The sequence below is a fragment of the Salvelinus fontinalis genome, chromosome 6 (genome assembly GCF_029448725.1).
Source record: "Salvelinus fontinalis isolate EN_2023a chromosome 6, ASM2944872v1, whole genome shotgun sequence".
Lineage (NCBI taxonomy): Eukaryota > Metazoa > Chordata > Actinopteri > Salmoniformes > Salmonidae > Salvelinus > Salvelinus fontinalis.
The window spans coordinates 24,891,799-24,919,399 of record NC_074670.1 but is presented as its reverse complement, the minus strand read 5'-3'; the positions used below and the strand labels follow the sequence as shown (position 1 = coordinate 24,919,399).

Below are 27,601 nucleotides of genomic sequence, written 5' to 3'. Positions count from 1 at the left end.
ATGTCACTGTGTACTCAACGTCACCCCATTCAATTGTATTGCCGGTGCATTCATTGAATTCTTGTGAAACCAAACTAGCAAGTTGTACTGAAATTCAGGACATGCATACAGCACGAAGAGGGTGGACGTGCGCTTAACTAACTCTTAAACTCTCTGCCTGCCTTACTATTCATTACTACAAGCAACAGCAAACAGCTGGTACATCACTTCCTGTACTAGTTCTACATGTGAAGTGTGGCTGAAGAAGCTGCATTTCAACTTCGAAACGCAACTCGAATTGTGAAAGGGATGTTTAACAATGCCGTTGCCTGAAATAAATTAGTAAAGGAACCATTGCGCTATCCACGAACAAGAGGATTGGATTGGTAAACACCATTTCGTGCGTTTAGTTGGTAAGCTGGCCACAGTTTATTTGTGTATCAAGCTAATAATGCTAACTAGATAGCCAGCTAACGTTAGGTTAACAAATCATGCCAGTGTATGAAATAAGTTAGCTAGTCGTTAGCAAGCTAGCAAAGTAGAATGAAATGGAGTCAGCGTTAGTTTGCCGTGTTTTACAGCTTTCTCCGTCACAGTTGCTAGTTGGTGCGTAGCTAACGTTGTCTATCTAAAATGTTAAGTATTTATCGTGGCCGCTTTAACAATAGTTTAGGCAAGGCTCGAGCCCAGGTAAGTTAACTACGCCAGAAATGGTGGAATCTTTGGTTACATCATCATGACTAATACAAAATCTAAAGTAAGACTTGAATGGTTTAATAATGTAAAAACTGATTCGTTTACTGGACACCATAGTGTGTGTGTGTGTCTGTGTGTGTGTGTCTCTGTCTGTAGGCTACATGCTATTGCATCCGTTCAAGGAAGGAATTCTTATTCCAAGGGAATAGCTGGGTGATTTTATTTATTTAACCTTTATTTAACCAGGCAAGTCAGTTAAGAACAAATTCTTATTTACAATGACGGATTTAGCAAATACGTTAGGGTCAGATTTTAAAGATGTTTTATTTATTTTATTAATCACCCTTTAAGTAAAGACTAAAACATGTCTGGATTTTAAGAGTCAACTGGAAACTATATACATATGTGCATAAGCCATTTGCTACCATTTAAAAAAAAATGACACACACAATATTGTTCTCTAAGTATTTTGTCATTACCACCACGACAAGCAAGTTATATTAACGTTTTTTCAAAAGTGTGTGTGCGCGCTTGGTTACTATGTATATGAATAGTGACAGCGGAGCACATGGAGGGAAATTCACATTTTGGTGCCGGGAAATTATAGAAAAAATAAAGGTAAATATGACTTGAGAATATATTTTTATTGAACGTCATTACCAAGTAGATTATAATTTAGGCTAATTATGTAGACCATTTTATTTATTTATTTAGGATACATTGTATGCTAGCTGTTCAACTGGAGTTAGCATACTAGAATCCCTGCTATTTATGACTAAATACTGTAAAAATGTCATTACCACCACATAATGAACCATGATGTTAAGGAAAGAATGTGGTGGTAATGACAAGGTATTAGTTAATATATTTTTACTAACCTTAAGACCTGAAAAGACAAATTATACATATGATCATGATTTAATCATGATGACCATTACATTTTGTATTATGTTAGGATGATTGAGGGATTTTGATGTCTATTTATGTGACTTAATATGGTTATTACTGACAAATTATTTATTCTATGAGATGCCCACTAAATCAACCAAGGAGAGGACAAGGACATACACTATATATACACAAAAGTATAAAAATAGTGGATTCTGCTATTTCACCCATTGCTGAAAGGTGTATAAAATTGAGCACACAGCCATGCAATCTCCATGGACAAACATTGACAGTAGAATGGCCCTTACTGAAGAGCTCAGCGACTTTCAATATGGCACAGTTATAGGATGCAACCATTTCCAACAATTCAGTTCATCATAATTATGCCCTGCTGTTATTGTGAAGTGGAAAGGTCTAGGAGCAACAACGGCTCAACCGCAAAGTGGTAGGCCTCACAATTACACAGAATGGGACCGCCGAGTGCCGAAGCTCATAAAAATTGTCTGTACTCGGTTGCAACACTCATTACTGGGTTCCACACGGTCTCTGGAAGCAACGTCAGCACAATAACTGTTCGTCGGGAGCTTGATGAAATGGGTTTCCGTGGCCGAGCAGCCCCGCACAATCATAAGATCACCATGCGCAATGCCAAGCGTCGGCTGGAGTGGTGTAAAGCTCGCCGCCATTGGACACTGGAGCAATGGAAACGCGTTCTCTGGAGTGATGAATCATGCTTCACCATCTGGCATTCCGACAGACGAATCTGGGTTTTGCGGATGCCAGGAACGATACCTGCCCCATGCATAGTGCCAACTTTAAAGTTTGGTGGAGGAGGAATAATGGTCTTGGGCTGTTTTTCATGGTTTGGGATAGACCCCTTAGTTCCAGTGAAGGGAAATCTTAATGCTCCAGCATACAATGACATTCTACACAATTTTGTGCTTCCAACTTTGTGGCAACAGTTTGGAGAAGGCCCTTTACTGTTTCAGCATGACAATACCCCCGTGCACAAAGCGAGGTCCATACAGCAAGGGTTTGTTGAGATCGGTGTGGAAGAACTTGACTGGCCTTCAGAGCCCCGACCTCAACCCCCATCAAACACCTTTTGGGATGAATCGGAACAAATGGTCTGTTCTATATATATATCTTCAACAAATGGTCGTTCAGTACAGCACCGTTTATGATCAATTTAATGTTCCAGAATGTAAAAAACGTACTGAGCTCTGGTCTGTTCGTACAATCTATATCTTCAACAAAATTAAACATGTACAACTGTGACATTAAAATGTTAATGGTATTTTTCCTCAGTTTTATATGAAATGCCACTTCCACCAGTGTCATTACTGTTACGGTACATATTTTGGAGGCAAAGGTGTGTTTATTAGAATTGATATTGATTATTTTTACCATATGTGAACCTTATATGCTTGTTCTTAAGATAATTCCTAAAATAATGTAAAATATTACGATTTTGATGTGGTAAATGCATGTTTCTGAGTATCATCAAGGCCTATATGGACATTTAGACATGACAATGATAAATACATGTAATCAACTTCTAAATAGTAAAAATAAACTAATTTTATTTTGAAATGTTATATAAAACACCTTTGGCACAATTTCTGTAATTTTCTTTTCAACTAAAATGGCACATTTTATGACGTGCTGGTAATGACATTAACCCTCAGGTATTTGGGGAAACCAATAAAAATGTTTGTATTCTTTAAATGGTATGGTCTCAGCCATTATTAGATCTTGTTTCCAGACAGTGAAGAAAATATTCAGAGATAAAAAGCAGTTAAGAGGTTTCATTTAAAAAACATTCCAAAAGTGCCCGTATTTACAAAATCAACCAGCTGTGATGGAAGCCTTGTATACTCAAGGTTTAGCAGTATCCTGTGTACAGTTATAGATCCACCTAGCAGCCCCTCTGCAAACAGGATTAGGAGGGAGTGATTAGGAGGGAGTGAATGTAACTTAAAGAACAGTGGTTTGTGTAATCAAGTCTTTTTTGTGTTCTATATTTGCCCAGCCATGGCTGTTTGCCATCTTTTGAAGGTGTACACCTGTTCTGTAATCCGTTTGCTTTGTGCAGTGTCATTTGAGCTGGGAAAACCTTCCTCCCTACTCTCCTCTCTGTTTTTAAATAGTTACCAGTGTGAGAAAAATAGCCACAAAGACCTCGTCACGAGCTGGCAGGTTGACTGAGTGCATACTGTCTCTAACGTTAGACCACGGTGTTCATGGGATAAGAGCCTGACCGTACCAACGCAGACGTCTGCTGAACAGCTAGATCCTATTTTCTATCACAGGGTTTCCAAACTTGGTCCTGCCCCCCCTACCCTAGCACTACACAGCTGATTTCAAATAACCAACTCATCGATTATTTGAATCAGCTGTGTAATGCTAGGGCAAAACCCAAAACGTGCACCCAGGGGGGACCCCAAGACCGAGTTTGTGAAATCCTGTTCTGGTGCGTTCAGTTCGCTTGAACGTTTGCTACGTTGCGTAACTGTTTGGACTGAACGACACGTTTCCCCAAAACGTTCTTGAACAGACATTGAGGTACGTTTGCTCCCGTTTTGGAGGGTGTGGCTTGAAGCAATGAGTGATGTATTTAAAGGGCAGTGGCCATGCTGACAGTGTTCCCGAACCCACAACCCAACCCCTTCCTGTTTTTCAACTGGTCGTTCAGTACAGCACCGTTTATGATCAATTTAATGTTCCAGAATGTAAAAAACGTACTGAGCTCTGGTCTGTTCGTACATGCATGCAATGTGATACTTGGAGGTGTCTCTCCGTTTGTGGAAGAGACCGCAATGACATGCTTCACCTATTTGGGCTTTGATGCCTTCAGTTTGATGCTAAACATGCAAAAACTGGATTTTAACAACATACTTACAACTGTTAGCAAACTGTTTACACAAGCAGCCAACCAGTGCTGTGTGATTATACATTTAATTAATTTCAACAGGTATTGGACACTTATTTTTTTTAAAGGACACTTCAGTATTTTGACAACAAAGCCCTTCATCTACTTCCCCAGTCAGATGAACTCATGGATACCATTTTTATGTCTGCATCCAGTATGAAGGAAGTTGGAGGTTGTTTTGTGAGCTAATGCTAACTAGCGTTAGTGCAATGACAGTCTATGGCAGGGGTGTCAAACTCATTCCACGGAGGGCCTAGTGTCTGCAGGTTTTTGTTTTTTCTTTTCAATAAAGCCCTAGACAACCAGGTGTGGGGAGTTCCTAACTAATTAGTGATGTTAATTCATCAATCAAGTATAAGGGAGGAGCGAAAACCCGCAGACACTCGGCCCCCCGTGGAATGAGTTTGACACCTGTGGTCTATGGTATCTACTAGTATGCTAGCAGTTGCCATAGACATCCAGTCATTGCACTAACGCTTGTTAGCAATTGTGCTAATGCTAGTTAGCAACTTTCCAACTGAACACAGGGCCATAGAAATGGTATCCACAAGTTCACGGGACTCTGGGGAAGTAGATAAAGGCTGCCAAAATCCTGATGTATCCCTTTAAGGTCTGAAGTGTACTTGCCCATTAGCCAAGTAAGGAGTAGGCTATTGGTTGCCTGTCAGATATGTTCACTTGCATGCAGAAATTATTAAGTCTTTTATGTGAACATAATGAAAGAAAAACACATTTTTATGTTGTATGGTTTTCAGTATAAACTTACCTGCCCAATGGAACAACCACAGAGCAGGCTCAATTTGCACGGCTGCTCAGTTCACTTGCCCCAGGTGATAAGGCAACCTGTTATGTCAATCCCTGTTGATACTTGTGGCTGTTTCATTAGTGTTAGCCTTCCTATTTGTCGGATCCATTGCTGACCCTGCTCCCTTTCTGTCCAACCAGCGCAAGACGTTACATTTTGCCCCAACACAATCTAATAATGATGTTGAATCTGTCCCAGGCTGCCATCTATTTGTTTTCTGCCCAGTACTCTGGAATGATAGTAGCGGTGGAAAGGCAACACATTCGCCGTTCATGTGTCTGTGTGACTCTTAGTGTCCATTTTGTTATATGTTTACGTGGTTATCCTCAGTTTTTCTGGTTGGGCCCTATGGTTGTCATTGCTTAGCTACTGAGCCGTGCAGCTTGTCATCATGGTTGCAATGAGGGCTGTCCCAGAGGTGTGTGGTGTGCTCGAGCCACAAATGAACTCTGCACTATGGAAACTACTCAAACTAGTAACTACCCAAGCAGCAGCAAACGGTAAAGGAGAACCAGAAGAAGCTATAGAGATTTTTTTTCTTCTCTTCAGCAGTGAGCCTGTCCCAGTGGACTCGGACCTGAGGGAGCAGCTAAAGAGACATGTACCAGCTGCACTGACGATGAATGGACAGTGTGTTGCTATGACAAGGGCGCTAGCCCTCATTAATATGCGGACACTTTTTTTCACACTGTATGCTAATGTTTTAATTGCCTGGACCTGTTTGGTTGGAAGAGCTAGCTACGGTAACTTTGTTGGCAATTTCATTTTTATTTTATTTTTAATGTTGGGTTGGCCTTGTATAAATGAAGTGGTTATCCAAGTATTAACAGGTTCCCCTCGTCATGGCAGTCAAGTAAAGATAATGCTGTTGTCACAAAGCACATTTTCTGGTGCATATTGATGCTCAGAGCAGTGCAAACTAAGCTGGTCTCAGGAAAAGAGGCTTGAGCCAATGTTGATACCACAGACTCTGGGAAGGAGCCTAAGTTTTTTTTTATGTCCTAGGCTAGCCTATATCACAATGGTCATATCACATCCTCAGGAGTCAGGAACTGTCCTCAAGGATTTCAGTTGATCAGTTTAGTAATTGAATACAGATAGCTTGTTGTTGTGTTGTCACCTTACACCTGAGAGTGGTAGTGAGCCGAGGGGAGGGGGAGCTGTTTTGTCTAATCTTTCCCCTCACATGGTTTCTGTTAGCTTTGTTCATACCGTATCATCTTTCCTCCTATACGCTCCCACAGGGTGATAACGGGTTTGTTGAGCAAGAGATGACCCATGGCGATGTCTTGTGACTCATGGCAATAGATAAAGAATGAGCTAGTGACACTTTAGATAATGCAGTGGATATGATCAGTAACTTATCAGACAAGCTTGACAGGTATAGTATTTGTGGCAGTTTGCTTGGTAAAGGAACCCTGTCGGCAGGTGATATGTTGGTAAGCTTCTTTTGACAATCTGAGGTGAAACGTAGCAGAAGTCAGTACACTTCCAAGATGGCGTAGCAGTCGGACGTGTGTTTGTCTTGTCTTGTCCTGCGTAAATAGTCCTCGTATTTTTCGTATACACTTCGTATATATTTTAATTTCACTTTCCATCTAGGAACTGAATATACATTCCTGCAACCCGCCTCACCCAATGTGGTACGGATCTGCTATTTTTTTTTATACTTAGAACCGTAACCCCAATCAGAAGCTAGCCAGATAACTAGCTAGTAGTCAGTTAGCCACTGCTGCGGTCTTCACCCTTAACTCGGACACCAGCCAGCTTCAGCTCGGGCCAATACCTGCCAGTCTGCAGGCGTGATATCAACCCAGAGCATATAGGACTGCTTTTTCTCTACCACATCACCGGATTCCTGACGCAAGCTCTGGACAATTACACCGGATCATCGCAGCTAGCTAGCTGCAACTGAGTGGCTACTACTGGCTAACACCTCTGTCCCGAAACAAGCACCAGTTAGCCTTGAGCTAGCCTCGAGCTAGGCCCATCTGCCGGCTAGCCGAAGAGGTCTACCAGCGAATTCTTGGGCTACAATACCTCTTTTGCCAATTGGACTGGACCCTTTATTGCCGACACGGAGCCCCGCCGATCCATCACGACTGGTCTGCCGACGTAATTGTCCGAGGTGGTTTTAACAGGCTTTTCCATTGCGACGTTTCCGAATACCCATCTGCTAATCATTAGCTGTCTTATCAGCTGCTATCTGAATAAGTATATCGGACAATTTTTATTTTTTTCTTCGGTCACTATCTATTTTGCCAATTGGATCGATCCCCTCTACCACACGGAACCCCACTAATCTACCGACGGAAACGCACGAGGTGACAAAAAAAAAAAAATACAAAAAATAGACCTCCATCCTATGTTATCTTGCTACCGATAGCCAGCTACCCGGCCAGCTGTCTGGATCGCCGTGACCCCAACCAACCTCTACTCACTGGACCCTTATGATCACTCGATTAAGCATGCCTCTCCTTAATGTAAATATGCCTTGTCCATTGCTGTTCTGGTTAGTGTTTATTGGCTTATTTCACTGTAGAGCCTCTAGCCCTGCTCACTATATATCCAACCTTTCAGTTCCACCACCCACATATGCGATGACATCACCTGGTTTCAATGATGTTTCTAGAGACAATATCTCTCTCATCATCACTCATTACCTAGGTTTACCTCCACTGTATTCACATCCTACCATACCTTTGTCTGTACATTATTCCTTGAAGCTATTTTATCGCCCCCAGAAACTTCCTTTTACTCTCTGTTCTAGACGTTCTAGACGACCAATTCTCATAGCTTTTAGCCTTACCGTTATCCTACTCCTCCTCTGTTCCTCTGGTGATGTAGAGGTGCATCCAGGCCCTGCAGTACCTAGCTCCACTCCTATTCCCCAGGCGCTCTCTTTTGATGACTTCTGTAACCGTAATAGCCTTGGTTTCATGCATGTTAACATTAGAAGCCTCCTCCCTAAGTTTGTTTTGTTCACTGCTTTAGCACACTCTGCCAACCCAGATGTTTTAGCCGTGTCTGAATCCTGGCTTAGGAAGACCACCAAAAATTCTGACATTTTCATCCCTAACTACAAGATTTTCAGACAAGATAGAACGGCCAAAGGGGGCGGTGTTGCAATCTACTGCAAGGATTGCCTGCAGAGTTCTGTTTTACTATCCAGGTCTGTTCCCAAACAATTTGAACTTCTACTTTTAAAAATCCACCTCTCTAAAAACAAGTCTCTCACTGTTGCCGCCTGCTATAGACCACCCTCTGCCCCCAGCTGTGCTCTGGACACCATATGTGAACTGATTGCCCCCCATCTATCTTCAGAGCTCGTGCTGCTAGGCGACCTAAATTGGAACATGCTTAACACCCCAGCCATCCTACAATCTAAGCTTGATGCCCTCAATCTCACACAAATTATCAATGAACCTACCAGGTACCACCCCAATTCCGTAAACACGGGTACCCTCATAGATATCATCCTAACCAACTTGCCCTCCAAATACACCTCTGCTGTTTTCAACCAAGATCTCAGCGATCACTGCCTCATTGCCTGCATCCGTAATGGGTCAGCGGTCAAACGACCTCCACTCATCACTGTCAAACGCTCCCTGAAACACTTCAGCGAGCAGGCCTTTCTAATCGACCTGGCCGAGGTATCCTGGAAAGATATTGATCTCATCCCGTCAGTAGAGGATGCCTGGATATTTTAAAAAAATGCCTTCCTCACCATCTTGAATAAGCATGCCCCATTCAAGAAATTTAGAACCAGGAACAGATATAGCCCTTGGTTCTCTCCTGACCTGACTGCCCTTAACCAACAGAAAAACATCCTATGGCGTTCTGCATTAGCATCGAACAGCCCCCGTGATATGCAACTTTTCAGGGAAGCTAGAAACCAATATACACAGGCAGTTAGAAAAGCCAAGGTTAGCTTTTTCAAGCAGAAATTTGCTTCCTGCAACACAAACTCAAAAAAGTTCTGGGACACTGTAAAGTCCATGGAGAATAAAAATACCTCCACCCAGCTTCCAACTGCACTGAAGATAGGAAACACTGTCACCACCGACAAATCCACTATAATTGAGAATTTCAATACGCATTTTTCTACGGCTGGCCATGCTTTCCACCTGGCTACCCCTACCCCGGTCAACAGCACTGCCCTCCCCTCTGCTACTCGCCCACGCCTTCCCCATTTCTCTTTCTCCCAAATAGTCAGCTGATGTTCTGAAAGAGCTGCAAAATCTGGACCCTTACAAATCAGCCGGGCTAGATAAACTGGACCCTTTCTTTCTAAAACTGTCTGCTGAAATTGTTGCCACCCCTATTACCAGCCTTTTCAACCTCTCTTTCGTGTCGTCTGAAATTCCCAAAGATTGGAAAGCAGCTGCGGTTATCCCCCTCTTCAAAGGGGGGGACACTCTTGACCCAAACAGCTACAGACCTATATCTATCCTACCCTGCCTTTCTAAGGTCTTCGAAAGCCAAGTCAACAAACAGATTACCGACCATTTCGAATCCCACCATACCTTCTCCGCTATGCAATCTGGTTTCAGAGCTGGTCATGGGTGCACCTCAGCCACGCTCAAGGTCATAAACGATATCTTAACCGCCATCGATAGGAAACAGTACTGTGCAGCCATATTCATTGACCTGGCCAAGGCTTTTGACTCTGTCAATCACCACATCCTCATCGGCAGACTCGACAGCCTTGGTTTCTCTAATGATTGCCTCGCCTGGTTCACCAACTACTTCTCTGATCGAGTTCAGTGTGTCAAATCGGAGGGTCTGTTGTCCGGACCTCCGGCAGTCTCTATGGGGGTGCCACAGGGTTCAATTCTTGGACCGACTCTCTTCTCTGTATACTTCAATGATGTCGCTCTTGCTGCTGGTGAGTCTCTGATCCACCTCTACGCAGACGACACTATTCTGTATACTTCTGGCCCTTCTTTTGACACTGTGTTAACAACCCTCCAGGCGAGCTTCAATGCCATACAACTCTCCTTCCGTGGCCTCCAATTGCTCTTAAATACAAGTAAAACTAAATGCAAACTGATCGCTACCTGCCCGCCTGTCCAACATCACTACTCTGGACGGCTCTGACTTAGAATATGTGGACAACTACAAATACCTAGGTGTCTGGTTAGACTGTAAACTCTCCTTCCAGACTCACATCAAACATCTCCAATCCAAAGTTAAATCTAGAATTGGCTTCCTATTCCGCAACAAAGCATCCTTCACTCATGCTGCCAAACATACCCTTGTAAAACTGACCATCCTACCAATCCTCGACTTCGGTGATGTAATTTACAAAATAGCCTCCAAAACCCTACTCAATAAATTGGATGCAGTCTATCACAGTGCCATCCGTTTTGTCACCAAAGCCCCATATATTACCCACCACTGCGACCTGTACACTCGTTGGCTGGCCCTCGCTTCATACTCGTCGCCAAACCCACTGGCTCCAGGTCATCTACAAAACCCTGCTAGGTAAAGTCCCCCCTTATCTCAGCTCGCTGGTCACCATAGCAGCACCTACCTGTAGCACGCGCTCCAGCAGGTATATCTCTCTGGTCACCCCCAAAATCAATTCTTCCTTTGGCCGCCTCTCCTTCCAGTTCTCTGCTGCCAATGACTGGAACGAACTACAAAAATCTCTGAAACTGGAAACACATCTCCCTCACTAGCTTTAAGCACCAGCTGTCAGAGCAGCTCATAGATTACTGCACCTGTACATAGCCCATCTATAATTTAGCCCAAACAACTACCTCTTTACCTACTGTATTTATTTATTTTGCTCCTTTGCACCCCATTATTTCTATCTCTACTTTGCACCTTCTTCCACTGCAAACCAACCATTCCAGTGTTTTTTTTACTTGCTATACTGTATTTACTTCGCCACCATGGCCTTTTATTATATTTTTATTTATATATATATATATTTTATTTGCCTTCACCTCCCTTATCTCACCTCACTTGCTCACATTGTATATAGACTTATTTTTCACTGTATTATTGACTGTATGTTTGTTTTACTCCATGTGTAACTATGTGTTGTATGTGTCGAACTGCTTTGCTTTATCTTGGCCAGGTCGCAATTGTAAATGAGAACGTGTTCTCAATTTGCCTACCTGGTTAAATAAAGGTGAAAAAAAAAGAAGAAAAAAAAGTCTGCATGAGAGGCTCCACGCTATCTTCAGTGTCTAGAATTGAATGTTTCTGAATAGAGTGCAAGGATTTGATGTTTTTTTCCGCCCAAGCTCCAAAGCTGTGTTGGAGCAGATTTGCAGACTACAGAGAACACAAGGTTAAAGCTGGAGAGTACAGTCTTCCACAGCTGACGTATGAATGGATTGATGGATGGATATAGTACGCATTCCCCTAATCAGTCGAAAATGGCAACTCTCCAGTCCCTCACCCTTCTCTTCGTGTCTGGCATCCCGCTATGTTCCGGCGGGTTAAGGCTTTGATTCACAGGCGGCAGACTCTAACGAAAGGCCTATCAACTGTTTCTACCCCATCCTCTTCCTCCCACTGCTCTGCAGCTCTCCTTTGGGACAGATGCGCACCAGATGTTTTCAAGTACTTGGCTACATATTTCCACTTTCCTCCAATCTCTCCTAATGCTCTGCCTGTCTTTGTTTTCTGCTGGGGGGGGGTGCCGTCGTTCTATATTTCCCAGCAGTCTTTTGAGCTGGCTGGCTGACTGCTCCCCTCCCCGTGAATGCGTGTCTCTCAGTGGGTCCCCTGTGCCTGGCCGACTGACTGGTCGCCTGCCTGGCTATGGGCCACGCATGCATGGGATCCTGACTAACCAGCACGCTAACAGAGATTTCTATATACATTTCGCATACTTCTCGCTCTCCCTTTGCCCTCCTTTCCCACCTCCCCATTTCTCTCTCTTCCCTCGGCCCCCTCGCTGACTATTATTCTCGCATCCATTCCAGTGAGTGCGTGTATGCATGTGTACGTACAGTATACATGTAATGTTGATGGCTCCAGGCAGAAAAGGATTGTCCCATATCTGGCCTGTAATCTTTCATAGCTGCCATCACTCAGTCTAAAGCGTGTGCTGCTGTACAGTCTGAAGAGGGGCGATGTGAGGAGGTGGAAGATGTTTGTTTTGGTTGACTCGGGCATGCATGAACTAGTCATGCTAGTTCTACCTCTTTGACTTTCAAATGTCGAGACTCGAGAGAGCGAATGTAGCCTAGATTGAACGCTGGTGAGACGAGGGGAAAAAACTAAACTAGCCACTTGCATTGGGCCTACTCTCTGCTTCCTCTCCCTACTTTTTTCATTCTCAGATTCCCTCACATAACATCACATAGCCTGAGGAACAGGGACATCTAAATCAAGTCCCTGGCTCTTTTTATATGCATGCTAAGAAGGCAAGGCCCTGGTTTTGTCAATGGAGGTGACAGCTGCCAAGTTGTTCTTCTACACTGTATCCCAGGCAGCAACCCTATATCCCTTTTCAAGTCGGTACTGCCCCCGAGAGCCTTAACCGGGCTGGGATGATACTATACAGACCCTGTTGATCAGCCGATTTATTCATGTAAACACCTGTGAAACTGCAGTAGACATTGGACATACGGTGGTATAGTATGTATTTAAACCATAGTAAAGGAATGGTATCGTGTTTGTTCAAAGGATTTAGCCTCTACGCCTATATGGATGCTGTTGGCTACTCATTTGAGAGGACTGACCTGAGAAGTTCAACCTTCCATCTGCTCATATTTCTAGTTGCAAAAAAAAGAACTCTTCAACTTCTCACTCCCTCCCTCTTTCTAGCTCTCTCCTTCCTGTCCAGTATCTCCTCATTTTGCAGACTCCTTTTGTACTCTCACCCTCTTGTCTTTCCATTTCTCTCTCTGTGTTTTAATGAACTTGTTTCCTCCTGAGTGTGAGGTGGCTTGACTGGGTATTAAGGACTATGGAAGCTGAAAATGCGGGGTAAGGGAGATTACTGTTGAAACTGATGTGCTCACAGTTGCAGATCACACACACTCCCATATCAGGAATTCCGTTATGAAAATGTGGCACCGGACATTTTGACCAGCAGCACTTGAATTTACCAGACATTGGAAAATGTACCAAACCCATATGCATTGAGTGCGTAACCTGATTAGGGTGTCCACCCACTGTGCTCAGAATCACATTTAGAATATGGGAATATTAATAATATTAATCTTAACAGAAAATATAAGTTGAGGATGCAAGGACGTGTGTACTTACCGTGCAATTTTGAAGATGTTAGATTAACTGTCCACATTTACTTTTTCTCAGCCAACAAGATGAGAAACAAACATAAATCACTAGCATAGGCCGAGCATGAGTATCAAGTTTGGGGAAGCACATTTTCACCATCAAAATGCACCATTATAATAAAGCATTCCATGCGTCATCGCATTTGCAGACTTATGTAAGAGAGCCTACAATTCGTAATGTGACTGGATAGTAATTTAGGCTAACAATATAACTCAGACTGCTCAATGCATGGCTGAGCGCGTATGATGTAGAGGCCTTGGCTATAGGCTATATCGGATACTTTCTTTTTGTTCTTTTTTTTTGCATGGGAAACCCATTTCATGCACTTCTACTGCACTTGATATGACTGGAGACATTAGCAGAAATATATATATATACACAAACTCAGCAAAAAAAGAAACGATTTAAAAAAACTTAACATGTGTAAATAGTTGTATGAACATAAGATTCAACAACTGAGACATAAAACGGAACAAGTTCCACAGACATGTGACTAATAGAAATTGAATAATGTGTCCCTGAACAAAGGGGGGGTCAAAATCAAAAGTAACAGTCAGTTTCTGGTGTGGCCACCAGCTACATTAAGTACTTTAGTGCATCCTCATGGACTGCACCAGATTTGCCAGTTCTTGCTGTGAGATGTTACCCCACTCTTCCACCAAGGCACCTAGCCCTCACCCTCCGATCCAACAGGTCCCAGACGTGCTCAATGGGATTGAGATCCGGGCTCTTCGCTGGCCATGGCAGAACACTGACATTCCTGTCTTGCAGGAAAGCATGCACAGAACGAGCAATATGGCTGATGGCATTGTCATGCTGGAGGGTTATGTCAGGATGAGCCTGCAGGAAGGGTACCACATGAGGATGTCTTCCCTGTAACGCACAGCGTTGCGATTGGCTGCAATGACAACACGTTCAGTCCGATGATGCTGTGACACAGTGCCCCAAACCATGACGGACTCTCCATCTCCGAATTGCTCCCGCTCCAGAGTACAGGCCTCGGTGTAACGCTCATTCCTTCGACGATAAACGCGAATCTGACCATCACCCTTGGTGAGACAAAACTGTGACTCGTCAGTTAAGAGCACTTTTTGCCAGTCCCGTCTGGTCCAGCGACGGTGGATTTGTGCCCGTAGGCGACGTTGTTGCCGGTGATGTCTGGTGAGGACCTGCCTTACAACAGGCCTACAAGTCCTCAGTCCAGCCTCTCACAGCCTATTGCGAACAGTCTGAGCACTGATGGAGGGATTGTGCGTTCCTGGTGTAACTCGGGCAGGTGTTGTTGCCATCCTGTACCTGTCCCCGCAGGTGTGATGTTCGGATGTACCGATCCTGTGCAGGTGTTATTACACGTGGTCTGCCACTGCGAGGACGATCAGCTGTCCGTCCTGTCTCCCTGTAGCTCTGTCTTAGTCGTCTCACAATACGGGCATTGCAATTTATTGCCCTGGCCACATCTTCAGTTCTCATGCCTCCTTGCAGCGTGCCTAAGGCAGGGAGCAGGGACCCTGGACATCTTTCTTTTGGTGTTTTTCAGAGTCCGTAGAAAGGCCTCTTTTAATGTCCTAAGTTTTCATAACTGTGTCTCAATGACCGTTCCACAGGTGCATGTTAATCAATTGTTTATGGTTCACTGAACAAGCATGGGAAACAGTGTTTAAACCCTTTACAATGAAGATCTGTGAAGTTATTTGGATTTTTACGAATTCTTTGAAAGATGGGGTCCGGGGGGGGGGGGGGAATAATATATATATATTAACAAATTACAGGGTAGCTTACTCTGCTGACACTAACAATCAATATCAACTACGTTGTCGATATAGGCCTATGAGAAGGGGAGATACAAATAAAATATGACATCCATCTAAACTGGAGGAGGAAGTTTACCAAAAACTTCTAAGTGGCAGTGACCCAACAATGATAGTGAATATACACGGTGCACACTCACCAGGGATATGGTTGATGCTCTCCGCTGGTCCCAATAAGATTAGGCTTATTTAAGCTGTTGCCATGATATGAACTTTACCCAAAGAGGGCCATCTTCTGCATACCCCGCCTACCATGTCACAACAACTGATTGGCTCAAATGCATTAAGGAAATAAATACCACAAATTAACTTAAGGCACACCTGTTAACTGAAATGCATTCCAGGTGACTACCTCCATCAAGCTGGTTGAGAGAATGCCCAGAGTGTATAAAGCTGTCAAGGCAAAGGGTGGCTATTTGAAGAACCTCAAATATATATATTTATATTTATATTTTTTGGTTACTACATGATTCCATATGTGCTATTTCATAGTTTTGATGTCGTCACTATTATTCTACAATGTAGAAAATAGTAAAAATAAAGAAAAACCCTTGAATGAGTAGGTGTTCTAAAACTTTTGACCGTGTGTGTATGTGCACGTTAAAACTATTTTTAACAGGTTGCATTTTGTGCAATGATTGGGCTTATAATAGTGCTACTTAACAGATTTTCCACTAAAAGGCTGTATCTGTATGTTGTGCGTATGATACAATTTAATTCTACAAAGTTATGAAAATTAACCCATAGACCAATAAGCATGACTGGTCAAATGTATTATCATCAATGAATTGGCTAAAAAGCATGCAAAGTTCATTTATCAGTGTTTCGATTCTTTACTATTTAATTTTTTTACGTCAAAAGCCGGTTATCAGAAACCCTGCTACATATATCATTATTATACACGCACACACCCTCGTCCGTTGATTCTCATCCTGTTTTCTGCAACTTTGTATCTCTCGACCATTCTGCCAATCCTCGGGCTCTCCATGTGGGATTAGGATTAGAGTTAGTCTGAGGCTGGCGTCTTTAATGAGCACTAATTGATCCATGAGTGCCGACGTGTCGGGTATTCTCCAACAGCCATTGCAAGGACGGAGGATTACGTGAGCACAAGTAGCAGGACCGTTTAATTACCCACGATCGTTCTATGGTCTGTCTGATGTGGTAGTAGTAGTACCTAGCGCTAGATCTCCCACTGCTTTTTATCTTGATTCGCTTCAGCTTCTATGAGCTTGTTTCTTTCTGCTCCTCGGTTGCTGTCAGTGGTCTGTCTGCGAAGGCGTCTGTATTGGAGCCCCAGTTATGCCTGATTCCTCCTGGCTCTGTTTTAGCTGAAAACAAACAAACTGATTGTTCTGGCTGTGCATAATTTGTTGTAAACAGTTAGTCTAATTGGGAAAGATGCTAGCAGCAACAATGGATTGTTTATAGGATTTAAATTGTAACAACTTCTTAACCACCTACCCCTCTCATTGTCTTTCAGAGCACCATTCTCGTGATTTGGTCCGAGCCCCTGTCCGTCAGGCCCGGTGGACCCCTTGCCCTTGGAAGCGTCTTTCAGCCCAGTGTGTCAGTCAGAATGGGACAATAGCCGCAGTCGCCATCGGACCTCCCCCTTTCTCTTTTTGCTCTCTGTCTGCCCCGTCCCCACACCCTTCCCCTAATACTCACCTACACACACACACAGACCCAGCCAGCCCCTGACCACTCCTCCCACTACTGGTTTTGGTCCACTCCCTCTTCCTACCTCTCTAGGCAGCCAGCCTTGTCAAGCCAAACGAAACCATAATCCTCTGTAAAAGATAGGCAGCTGTATAGGCCCCTATCCTCCCTTTGTTGGTGGCTGTTTGTTTAAAGGGCCCCCATGAGAGTAGCGGCTAGAGAACACAAGGCAGCACAACAGCACCCAGTCAGCCTTTTACTGGAAACAAACGAACTGTGGTGGTGGTTGGGACACTGATGGAATTCTAGTAGCATGATGTTGGGCTGGCATCGCCACCACACGCCATCGATGAACCAGAGGGCCACCAGCAGACTTTGGAGATCGACACATCTCAACTTGTGGTGGGACAAGAGGTTGAAATAAAAACAGTTTTTTTCAGGATATTTTTTTGGCCTTTTTTTGCTTCTCCAGTGATCAGCTAAACCAAAGTGCCTTTCTTGGTTTCTCACTGTGCTTTTACTATAAACTTGATCTAACTTCATATTACACTCTAATATCTGAAAATAATATCTAAAAGAAACATTTCAAGGATTTTGCACTTTTCATTCATATACCGCTATACCCATTGCCTGTTGCACTTGTCATATCATACAGTTGCACCGTACTGACAGTGCACACTTGTTTACAGTAAAAATATACATCTCCGTACCGACTTGACAATCCCACCCCGTATTTCACCCAACCACAGCGTTCCTCTAGTGTAGGTTGCTAGGACTAACGAAGCCAAACATATCACCAAACTCTCTCCAAGTTCCTTGTTGCGACACAGAGCCGGTAACATGGCGACGTGGCTACAGTCAAAATGGCGCTACCTGTTCATGTTCCTGGGTGTCCAGCTGGTTGTCATGGCGCTGCTGTCCCGCGAGGGTTACCACAAGCGAGTGTCGTACTTCATCAGGATTTTCCGCAAGTTGGAGACCACTGTGTCGGGGACGTCCGGTGCCGGCTCGCCCCACGCAAGCAATCACACGGGCGGTGACGTCTACGCCAACTTGTCCCTCCTGGCCAAGGCCCACGGCCGGGGGGAGGACATGCCCTACTGCCCCAAGACGTCTCCCCTGATAGGTGAGTTCACACACAGAAGTGCTAGAACTGGCAGCCCTATATTATTTCTGAGTTCACCAGCCGCTGTCTTCAGTTATCCTGCCCTCCCCCCATATCTCTTACTTCATTCCTTCTTCAGAAAGAAACTGAAGAGGGAATGTTTTTTAAAAAATAATGTACGCCAGAACAATACTTTCTCGTAAAATAAAGTGGCTCAGATACTTGATTAGTGTGCCAGAAAACGTAATGTTAAATGTGGGCAGTCAGAAAGCCTCGGTTGGTTTGTTGTAGAGGGGAATTTCCGAATAATTCCACACATGCAACTGTCCTTGCTAGTTAGTTGGCTACTGATCTGACCAGGTTGGATGGGTAGCGGGCTTGCCAAATCCTGGTTGGAGAATTCTGTATTTCCTGCTTATTCTGTTGTGATTCCGGGAGTCCTTCAACTAGGATTTCTGGGAAAGTTACCAGAATTTTGAGTAGACATGATATGGTGGAACCGTGGCTTCACCTATACAGTCAGGATTGGATCAATGTTCAATGATGGCTCCTAGTAAAAGAAGGAAGGAAGTGTTTTGACTTTGAGATCATTCAAACTGAGCCGAGACTTGGTGGCGGCTGACCCAACAGGAGAGTTTGTTGTACACTTCCACTAGAGGGACTGAATATACTTGTGTTCAAATGGTCAGTTTAACTTGTGTCCAACTTCCTATTTTTTTCCCATTGAAATGTGGCTATACGCACCGAAACCAAGAGATTTGCCTACAGGAAAGGCTCCTACACTGTTTTGCTGTGCCCTTTTATGTTCCACAAGTATTTGTTTGCAGTGGTTACTGACTTTGAAGTGACAAACTTCAAAGCACATAGGCTACATAGCCTAGGCCTACGCTCCCCTACATATTTATTTGGACAATGAAGCTAAAACTTTTGTCTCTACTGCAGCATTTTGGATTGGAGATACAATGTTTTTATATGAGACGACATAACAGCATGGATAAAAGGGGGCACTCTGCATTCTGTACTGTCGTCTCATGTAAAAGTTTTTAATTTTTTCCAGAAAACCCTGTTAGAATGAGTATGCTAGCATGGACAACCTACTGATTTTGAATTAATTGGTGTGTGTTATGATAGGTCTAGCAATAAAATGCCGTTATGACATCTGGCTTCTTCTCACCCCGTTTCTCTTTTCAGGTGGACCGATCCACGTCAACTTCCCCTCCGGGTTGACACTGGCCCAAGTGGCGCGGAAGAATCCTTTGGTGGTCCGCGGGGGGCGCTACAGACCGCCTGACTGTGAGGCCCGGCACCGCACCGCCATAATAATTCCCCACAGAAACCGGGAGCACCACCTGAAATTCCTCCTCTACTACCTTCACCCATTCCTGCAGCGACAGCAGCTCAACTACGGCATCTACGTCATCCACCAGGTGAAATGCATATGTGCAGCCACACACACTTTCAGAAGTTTCATTTTTAAAGAGGCAATCTTCAGTTGCTACATACATTTTTGGATGTACCCATTTGATTCTTGAACAATATAACTTATAAATACCTCATGAGCTTAGTTCAACGGTCACACTCCATGAGAACCGAAAATATATAAGCTTGTTTTACTCCAATTAGCCTCAAAACATGGTTAAAACTATGTCATGAATGGTCAGTCCTTGCATCCATAGCTCTATGAATTGGAGTGGTTACACACTTCTCCAGCCCCATCCTTCAGCCTTTTACCGAAATGGGTTCATGAAAAACACTATTGTTTCAACTGCTGATTGCTGTTTTTAAACACAATTTTAATGTTATCAATTGATTGTGCAATCTGTAACACAGCCTATCCGTATGAAGATGTTCTTTACATTTCCTACAATTGACCAAAAAACATATTCAATTGGACTACCTTCTAGCTGTAGTGGTGAGGCCAAGTATACATTCAGCGTAGATCAAACCCACCCTCTGGTGTCCTAACCATGGAATCACACACAGCGTTGTGGTTGAAAGATGCTCACCTGAAGGCTTAATCTTCTTAACAACTTGTAGCAATTCCTTTGCTTACACATTAAACAAGCACTTTGTCTTACCCTCACACTGTTAGTCAAGTTGTCACTGCCCGCTTGTTGTTTACCTGCAACATATGAATGCCAAGCTAACCTCTACCAAGTTAGAGCCAGGTTCATTTTGAGATGCGAAGGCATTTATCATTAGAAAGAATGTTATAGCATCATGTCTAAAGCATCTATTCATGACTCTGCATGTGTGCAGTATTTTTGCATAACCAGTGCCAGATTGCACTCCGCTCAAACAAGATAATGCAGGCTAGTAGCAGTTCAAGCATCTGCATGTCTTCAGCTGTCATTGTTTCTCTCACTCTCTCACACACACACCAAAGCACAGGGACAAATACTACTCATGCTATTGACCTCAGTGATGCTCTCAAATGTCATATCTTGCCATGGATTAGGTGTAATCCTCCTGAGTTGTTTTAAATCCCAATTTTGTGAATATTATTAAACCATTTGAGTTTATGCTGTACTATTGTATCAATTTACAGTTGAACAGTTGTACTGTAAATGATCAGACTATTGATTTCATTGTATGTAGACTACACAATTCATTTCCATGTTGAATTGTTGCCGGTGACTAGGGTCTGGTTTCAATGATGGACTCTTCTGGCATAGAGGAACTAGTAATTCGATAAGGGGGGAAAAAATATTTCCGGACACTCCCCCAACAAATCATGAGGCAGACATGCCAGAGCGCTGTATATCATTAGTGGATACTTTCACTGCTCTCAGGGCAAGTCTGCAGGCTTTGACTAGAGGAAGTGAATTTTCATAGCAGGTTAGGAGCATTAACGTAGCAGGTTAGGAGAATTAGGTTAAGGTTAGGAAAAGGGATAGGGTTAGCTAAAACGTAGAAATTGTCCCTGACGTGACTTGAAAATATGTAGCTACAACCAGCCCTGAGACCAGTCTTGGTTTCCACTAATGCGATCCACGGTGCGATTCAAAACCAAAGTTTGCAGGCAAAACCTTTTGCTGTGGTTTTAATAATGGTAGTTGATGCAAACTAGCCACTTGCGAAATGCACTCATTAAAAATAACCTCAATGATCTCCTTCTTGCTAGCTACTATGTAGTATTTTTTTTATTCAAGCAGATAAAGTAGTAACCTGGGCAGTGACGTAGTTCCTCTATGCCAACAGAGTCATTGAAACTAGACCTGTGTTGCTCATGGTCGACTTTACGAGACCACTAACAGAGAGTAAACTGTATAAAAATGAAGTCGCACATTCCATATATTTAATGGGTTAACCCCATTACCCATTATTGTTGTATGGACACTATGTCATTGTGTTGTCATGTATGGAACCACCGTCAGTGTTTACACTATATTCATTTAGCAGCGGGGACCCAAATATGATATATGCACCAAATGGTCAAAAGTATGTGGAGACCCCTAAAAATATGAATTCGGCTATTTCAGCCACACCCATTGCTGGACAGATGAAATAATATTGAGCACACAGCCATGCAATCTCCATAGACAAACATTAGCAGTAGAATTGCCTGTACTGAAGAGCACAGTGACTTTCAATGTGGCACTGTCATAGGATGCCACCTTACCAACACATCAGTTTAACAAATTTCTTCCCTGCTTGAATTGCCCCGCTCAACTGTAAATGCTGTTATTGTTAAGTGGAAACGTCTTGGAGCAACAATGTCTCAGCCGCGAAGTGGTAGGCCACAAGCTCACAGAACGGCACCGCAGAGTGCTGAAGCACGTGGCGCGTAAAAATCGTCTGTCCTTGGTTGCAACATTCACTAACCAGTTCCACACGGCCTCTGGAAGCAACGCCAGCACAATAACTGTTCATCAGGAGCTTCATGAAATGGGTTTCCATGGCCGAGCAGCTGCACACAAGCCTAAGATCACCGTGCGCAATGCCAAGTGTCGGCTGGAGTGGTGTTAAGCTCGCCGCCATTAGACTCTAGAGCAGTGGAAACGCGTTCTCTGGAGTGATGAATCACTCTTCACCATCTGGCAGACCGACAGACGAATCTGGGTTTGGCGGATGCCAGAACTCTACCTGCCCTAATGCATAGTGCCAACAGTAAAGTCTGGTGGAGGAGGAATAATGTTCTGGGGATGTTTTTCATGGTTTGGGCTAGGCCCCTTAGTTCCAGTGAAGGGACATCTTAACTTTGTGGCAACAGTTTGGGGAAGGCCTTTTCCTGTTTCAGCATGACAATGCCCCTGTGCACAAAACGAGGTCCATACAGAGATGGTTTGTTGAAATCAGTGTGGAAGAACTTGACTGGCCTGCACAGAGCCCTGACCTCAAACCCATCAAACACCTTTGGGGTGAATTGGAATGTCGACTGCGAGCCAGGCCGTAATCGCCCAACATCAGTGCCCGACCTAACTAATGCTCTTGTGGCTGAATGGAAGTCCCCGCAGCAGTGTTCCAACATCTAGAGGAAAGCCTTCCCAGAAGAGTGGAGGCTGTTATAGCAGCAAAGGGTTGACCAACTCCATATTAATGCCCATGATTTTGGAATGATGTTTGACAAGCAGGTATCCACATACTTTTTGCCATGTATATCTTTATCTATCTATCGTTCTGCTGAGACAAGCTTTTAAATGGATAGTCATTAGCTCAATGACTGGAAGTCTATGGGAACAGCTAGCATGTCATTGTGCTACCACTTGTAGCAATGCACCACGCTACCCTTGCCACCGCTGCTATAAAAAAAAATCCTAGGGGAAATACTGAACGTTCATATTGATTAACCTATTGTTATTTGTATAGAAACCATGTCAAGATTGAATATTCTTTTGGTTGCTGGCGTAAGGGTCTCTAAAAATAAATAACTGTCTGTTGTCCCTCTTTAGGCTGGTAACTACACGTTTAACCGGGCCAAGCTGATGAACGTTGGATTCCGAGAGGCCATGCGGGAGGAGGACTGGGACTGTCTGTTCTTCCATGATGTGGACCTCATCCCTGAGGACGACCGCAACACCTACATATGCGACGCCAACCCCAAGCACACCGCCATCGCCATGGACAAGTTTGGATACAAGTCAGTCTATTCTATTTATTTTATTTTGGCTTTTTCCCCTCATGGTTTATTAGTTACTCTTTTCACTAAGTCTCTTTTGGATTTTCACAAGTTTATTCAACACAAAATGTATTCCATTTTAATTGTGAATACTCTAGTTCTTTCATTGTGTGGCTTCACTAATTTCTGATTTCACTTGTTCCTTATCTGATCCTTCATTTTTATTTGAATCTGCTGTCATTCTCCTAGGCTGCCATACAAGATGTATTTCGGAGGGGTGTCAGCGTTGTCTCCACTGCACTACCTGAAGATGAACGGCTTCCCCAACAACTACTGGGGCTGGGGAGGAGAGGACGATGACATTGGAGTCAGGTGAGAGGGGGTCCTTGGGAGTTTTGGGGGTGGAACATTGAGCCAATTCATTGAGCTATGGACCCATTGTGGTTTGTTCTGTCTAACAAAATGATATAATTTAAAGACACTGAATAACCCTATTATTTATAATTGATAAAAACTCAATTAAAATTCCTTTCCTTCCCCCTCTCCCATTCTCAGAGTATCCCTAGGAGGGATGTTCATCTCTCGTCCATCGGTGAAGGTGGGCCGATACAAAATGATCAAACACAAGCTGGACAAGGGAAATGACGTGAACCCCAGGAGGTATGGTACAGGACTGACACACACGTGTGTGCATTGCATGCATGTGTTTGTGTATGGCTGAGATCCATTCAGTAGTGTGACTCATTCAGATTCTTTTAAATAGAATGTGCTGCCTATCTGTACATTTCCATCTGCTCCCCACTCCCTGCCTCCCCCTAGGTTCAACATGCTGGCCAAGACGCGTCAGACGTGGAAGCTGGATGGCATGAACACGGTGGAGTATGAGGTGCTGTCACGTGACTACTTCCCCCTCTACACCAACATCACTGTGCACATCGGCACAGAGGCAGGCCTGCATGCCACGGCACCCAAGATCCCTGCCAAAGCCCCAGCAAAGCCGCCGGTCGAAGCCCACGCCAAACCTCTAGCCAAGCTCCAACAGAAACAACAGAACCACTGACTTGGACCAACTTTACCCACTCCACTCCCATCCACCACCCTCTTGCCGCCGACTCTCCCCACCTAACTAATGCCTGGGAGCAGGGATGTGACAGAGGGGCCCTGGGCCCTTAAAGCGCTCCTTTCTTTGCCTTCACCCTTCAACTGAACCTCATATCAATGCCTACAGGTGGCAGGTAGCCTAGTAGTTAGAGCGTTGAGCCAGTAACCGAAAGGTTGCGAGATCGAATCCCTGAGCTGACAAGGTAAAAATCTGTTGTTCTGCTCCTGATCAAGACAGTTAACCCACTGTTCCTAGGCCGTCATTGTAAATAAGAATTAGTTCTTAACTGACTTGCCTAGTTAAATAAAATAAAATCCAATCAGGAGAGGTGGGTGGCTCCCCCTATTGGACTAGAGGCCATTATACACACACATGCCTTTTCCTTCTGTTCCTTCCTCTGATCTGATCAGCATTCTCAACTGAAACTTTATCAATAGTATAGTAGAGACTCTAAACTGAAGACCAATGCTCTCCACTGCCTAGATAGAATCTATGGGCCGAGGCTTTGTCTGTCAGTGTCTGTCTGAATTACTGTAGCATTCTCCACCCTAGTTCTGATTCTCCAGCTATATCTCACCACTCCACTGACTTTGACTCTATGAAAGGGACTTATGGTAGAGGGGAGGAAAAAAGACGGACTCTATGAGTTTATATCGCTGCCGAAAACCCCCGTTGCCTTAGAAAACCTGTCTTGTTCTATTTGTCCTTTTTAGTAGAACTTCAGGTCGAGAGTTATGAATGGAACCGGTTTCTAGTGATAGATAGCGAGATTAGGGGATAGAATAAATAAATGAAAAACCATTTTATGCTACTGATATTGCAATAGCATATGGGTCTTTCTGCCAATTAGGGTCCTTTTTGAGTAGTGTAAAACTTGATTTCACCCAATTTTAACATTCTGCCATAAAGAGCACATGTTCAAAACACATTTTCCCATCTTGAGGTTGAATTAAATACATTACCATAGTAAGTGCCAAATAAAGTAACAGGGTTGACCATAACAGGGTTAAATTAGCCATAAATCCCCTCGTGACTGAGGGAATGGAAGCTTGTTGTGTGCAACAGGGAGGGGCAATGTAATGCAAATTAAATTGTTCAAACATTTCTAGCCTGTCTATTTATGGGTAACAGAGTAGACTTGTTATGTTCAACCTGCTCTGTTTTCCACAAAAAAACACCAGAAAATTGCCAAAAAGAATAGAACCAGCTCACCTGCTTGTACGCTATGATTTGACTAGAGAAATATTTACAAAGGAATTTCACCATATTAAAACGAGAGTTTTTACTTTAAAATGAATCACTAATCACATGAAATAATGAAGTCTTCAGAAATTACTTTGTCAAAGCAACAAATAACTAGGGCTTTCGAATTATGTGGGTTAAAATCTTCCTAGAAGTCACAGGATGCTTAGAGGGAAATGTCAAAATGCAGAATTTTGGCAGTTTTTTAAAATAGTCTTTATTCATATTAAATCAGATTTATAAAATGTTCCATGTGGTCAGTATTAAAGTGCACTTCATTTAATATTACAGGCTTTTAATATTTGTAACAGGCACTAATTTCGGAACGACCCATATGTAACTGATTTTACAGTTTAATATTATACGAAGTGAAGCTGCTATCCTGAATATTGACAGGGGTAAGTGCTGTTTGCAGTTAGCATGGTAGTCACCCCCTGGGCCCATCTTCATAAAGTGTCTGAGTAGGAGTGCAGATCTAGGATCAGGTTCTCTGTGTTCATATCAAATTCATTATGACCTTAAAGGCAACCATGATCCTAGATCAGAACACCTAGTCTGAGGCACATGCACAATACAGGCCCTGAATATCAGGCTGATTTATTGACGGATTTTCTCACAGTAGGTTCACAGTTCTGGCACAGCTTTTTGGTATGGTTGGGTTTCATCTTATCGCTACAATCAGAATGTGTCTTTTCTCCAGTTATCTCCTTCAATCTCTAGATTGCATTGATGTGGGGTTGCATTTTGCCTTGTGTCAAATAGAATAGGTGCGGGTGAAATGATCAATGCACTGCCTTCAGGTGGGCTGGCTATATTCACATCAGAAGGGTGGTTTGTCTTTTCCATTTGTGTTTTTTATGTTATTGTTATGGAGCTTTTATGTTGGTTTCCTATGATTGTCAATGTAGCTTAAAACTGAGGGATTCAAGTCCTAGTGGGCTCTCCAGAGTCCGAGACTTGGGATCTATTTCCATACTCTAAATTGGCTGAAAGGTTTGACAACCAGGAGAGCTGAAAACCAGGAACTTTGTCCATGAATGACCAGAAACCACTATAACTAATTAGGTCTATAAACGGAATCAGGCACTGGAAAGTGACATGAAAACCGGTGCCCTTTGACTGTGTAGTACACTCATTGGTTGTACTTATTCTGCTGAAGCACTGATTTAAAGATATATTTTGGTACACTGGGTTAGCATTTACAGCATTTCCCCACCAGCCATTCTTTCATTTTGTGCCGTCTAAAATCTGTCACCCCTAGAATTCCCCAGTGCAATGTCCTCCTCACTGCATGGCTTGTCCTCTGACTTTCCTCTTTGCACACTGTCTGGACCCCCTGACCAATATGATTGTTTAATCTAGATCCCTACTGGGAATTGAACCTCTGTGTGTGCATCACATAGAGGACTCGGGCCTCTTGGCTGAAACCAAAGATGGCTTAGAGAGAAAGCATTGGACGCCTGATAGTTGTGCTGGCGGATGCATGCTGACATGGGAATAGATGGGATTCCACTTACTCCAGGTATGCTGAGTTTTGTGTGTGCGCTACTATCTGATCTAGGAATCTCTTGGATGACCTGCTTCACTATGTAGGCTATGTCTTTACCTTTTCTACTCCATATGAAGCCTGATTATGCATGACACACAGACCCTGTATTAGATGAGTGGGATGTACAGAGAACCACTCACAGACCACTGACATGACTTCACATTTGAGTCTCCTGAAGCATGCTACAGTGTATGCTTGTGTAGTGATTCGTAAGACATATGCTACATGCACCATGTACCTTTAACACTTCATGCAGTGGTTTATTACATCATATCATGTCTATTTGTTTGCTTCAGTTGATGTATAACTTGACATTCACTCCATTATGATGTGGATATGCTGTCCAGGGTGACGGCGCCAGGAGATGGAGCTCACCGCAGGGCATTGAAAATGTAACAAGGACAATGTGATACTGTATTTCTGATTTAATTCCTCCTCTCTCAATGAAGTCTGCACAGTCCAGAGTGGCCTTATACAACGATTAATAAACAAAAAGATTAGTCAAA

General features: G+C 43.5%; 1 protein-coding gene across 1 annotated transcript; it reads left to right on the top strand.

Moving 5' to 3' along the window:
• Positions 1-69: 69 nt before the first annotated feature.
• si:dkey-199f5.8 (beta-1,4-galactosyltransferase 3) lies at positions 70-27,601 on the top strand. Its single transcript, XM_055925659.1, has 7 exons — positions 70-392; positions 16,860-18,164; positions 19,335-19,570; positions 23,036-23,223; positions 23,452-23,574; positions 23,758-23,862; positions 24,022-27,601. Exons 2-7 carry the CDS (start codon positions 17,879-17,881, stop codon positions 24,260-24,262), a joined length of 1,179 nt encoding a protein of 392 aa, XP_055781634.1. The 5' UTR covers positions 70-392; positions 16,860-17,878; the 3' UTR covers positions 24,263-27,601.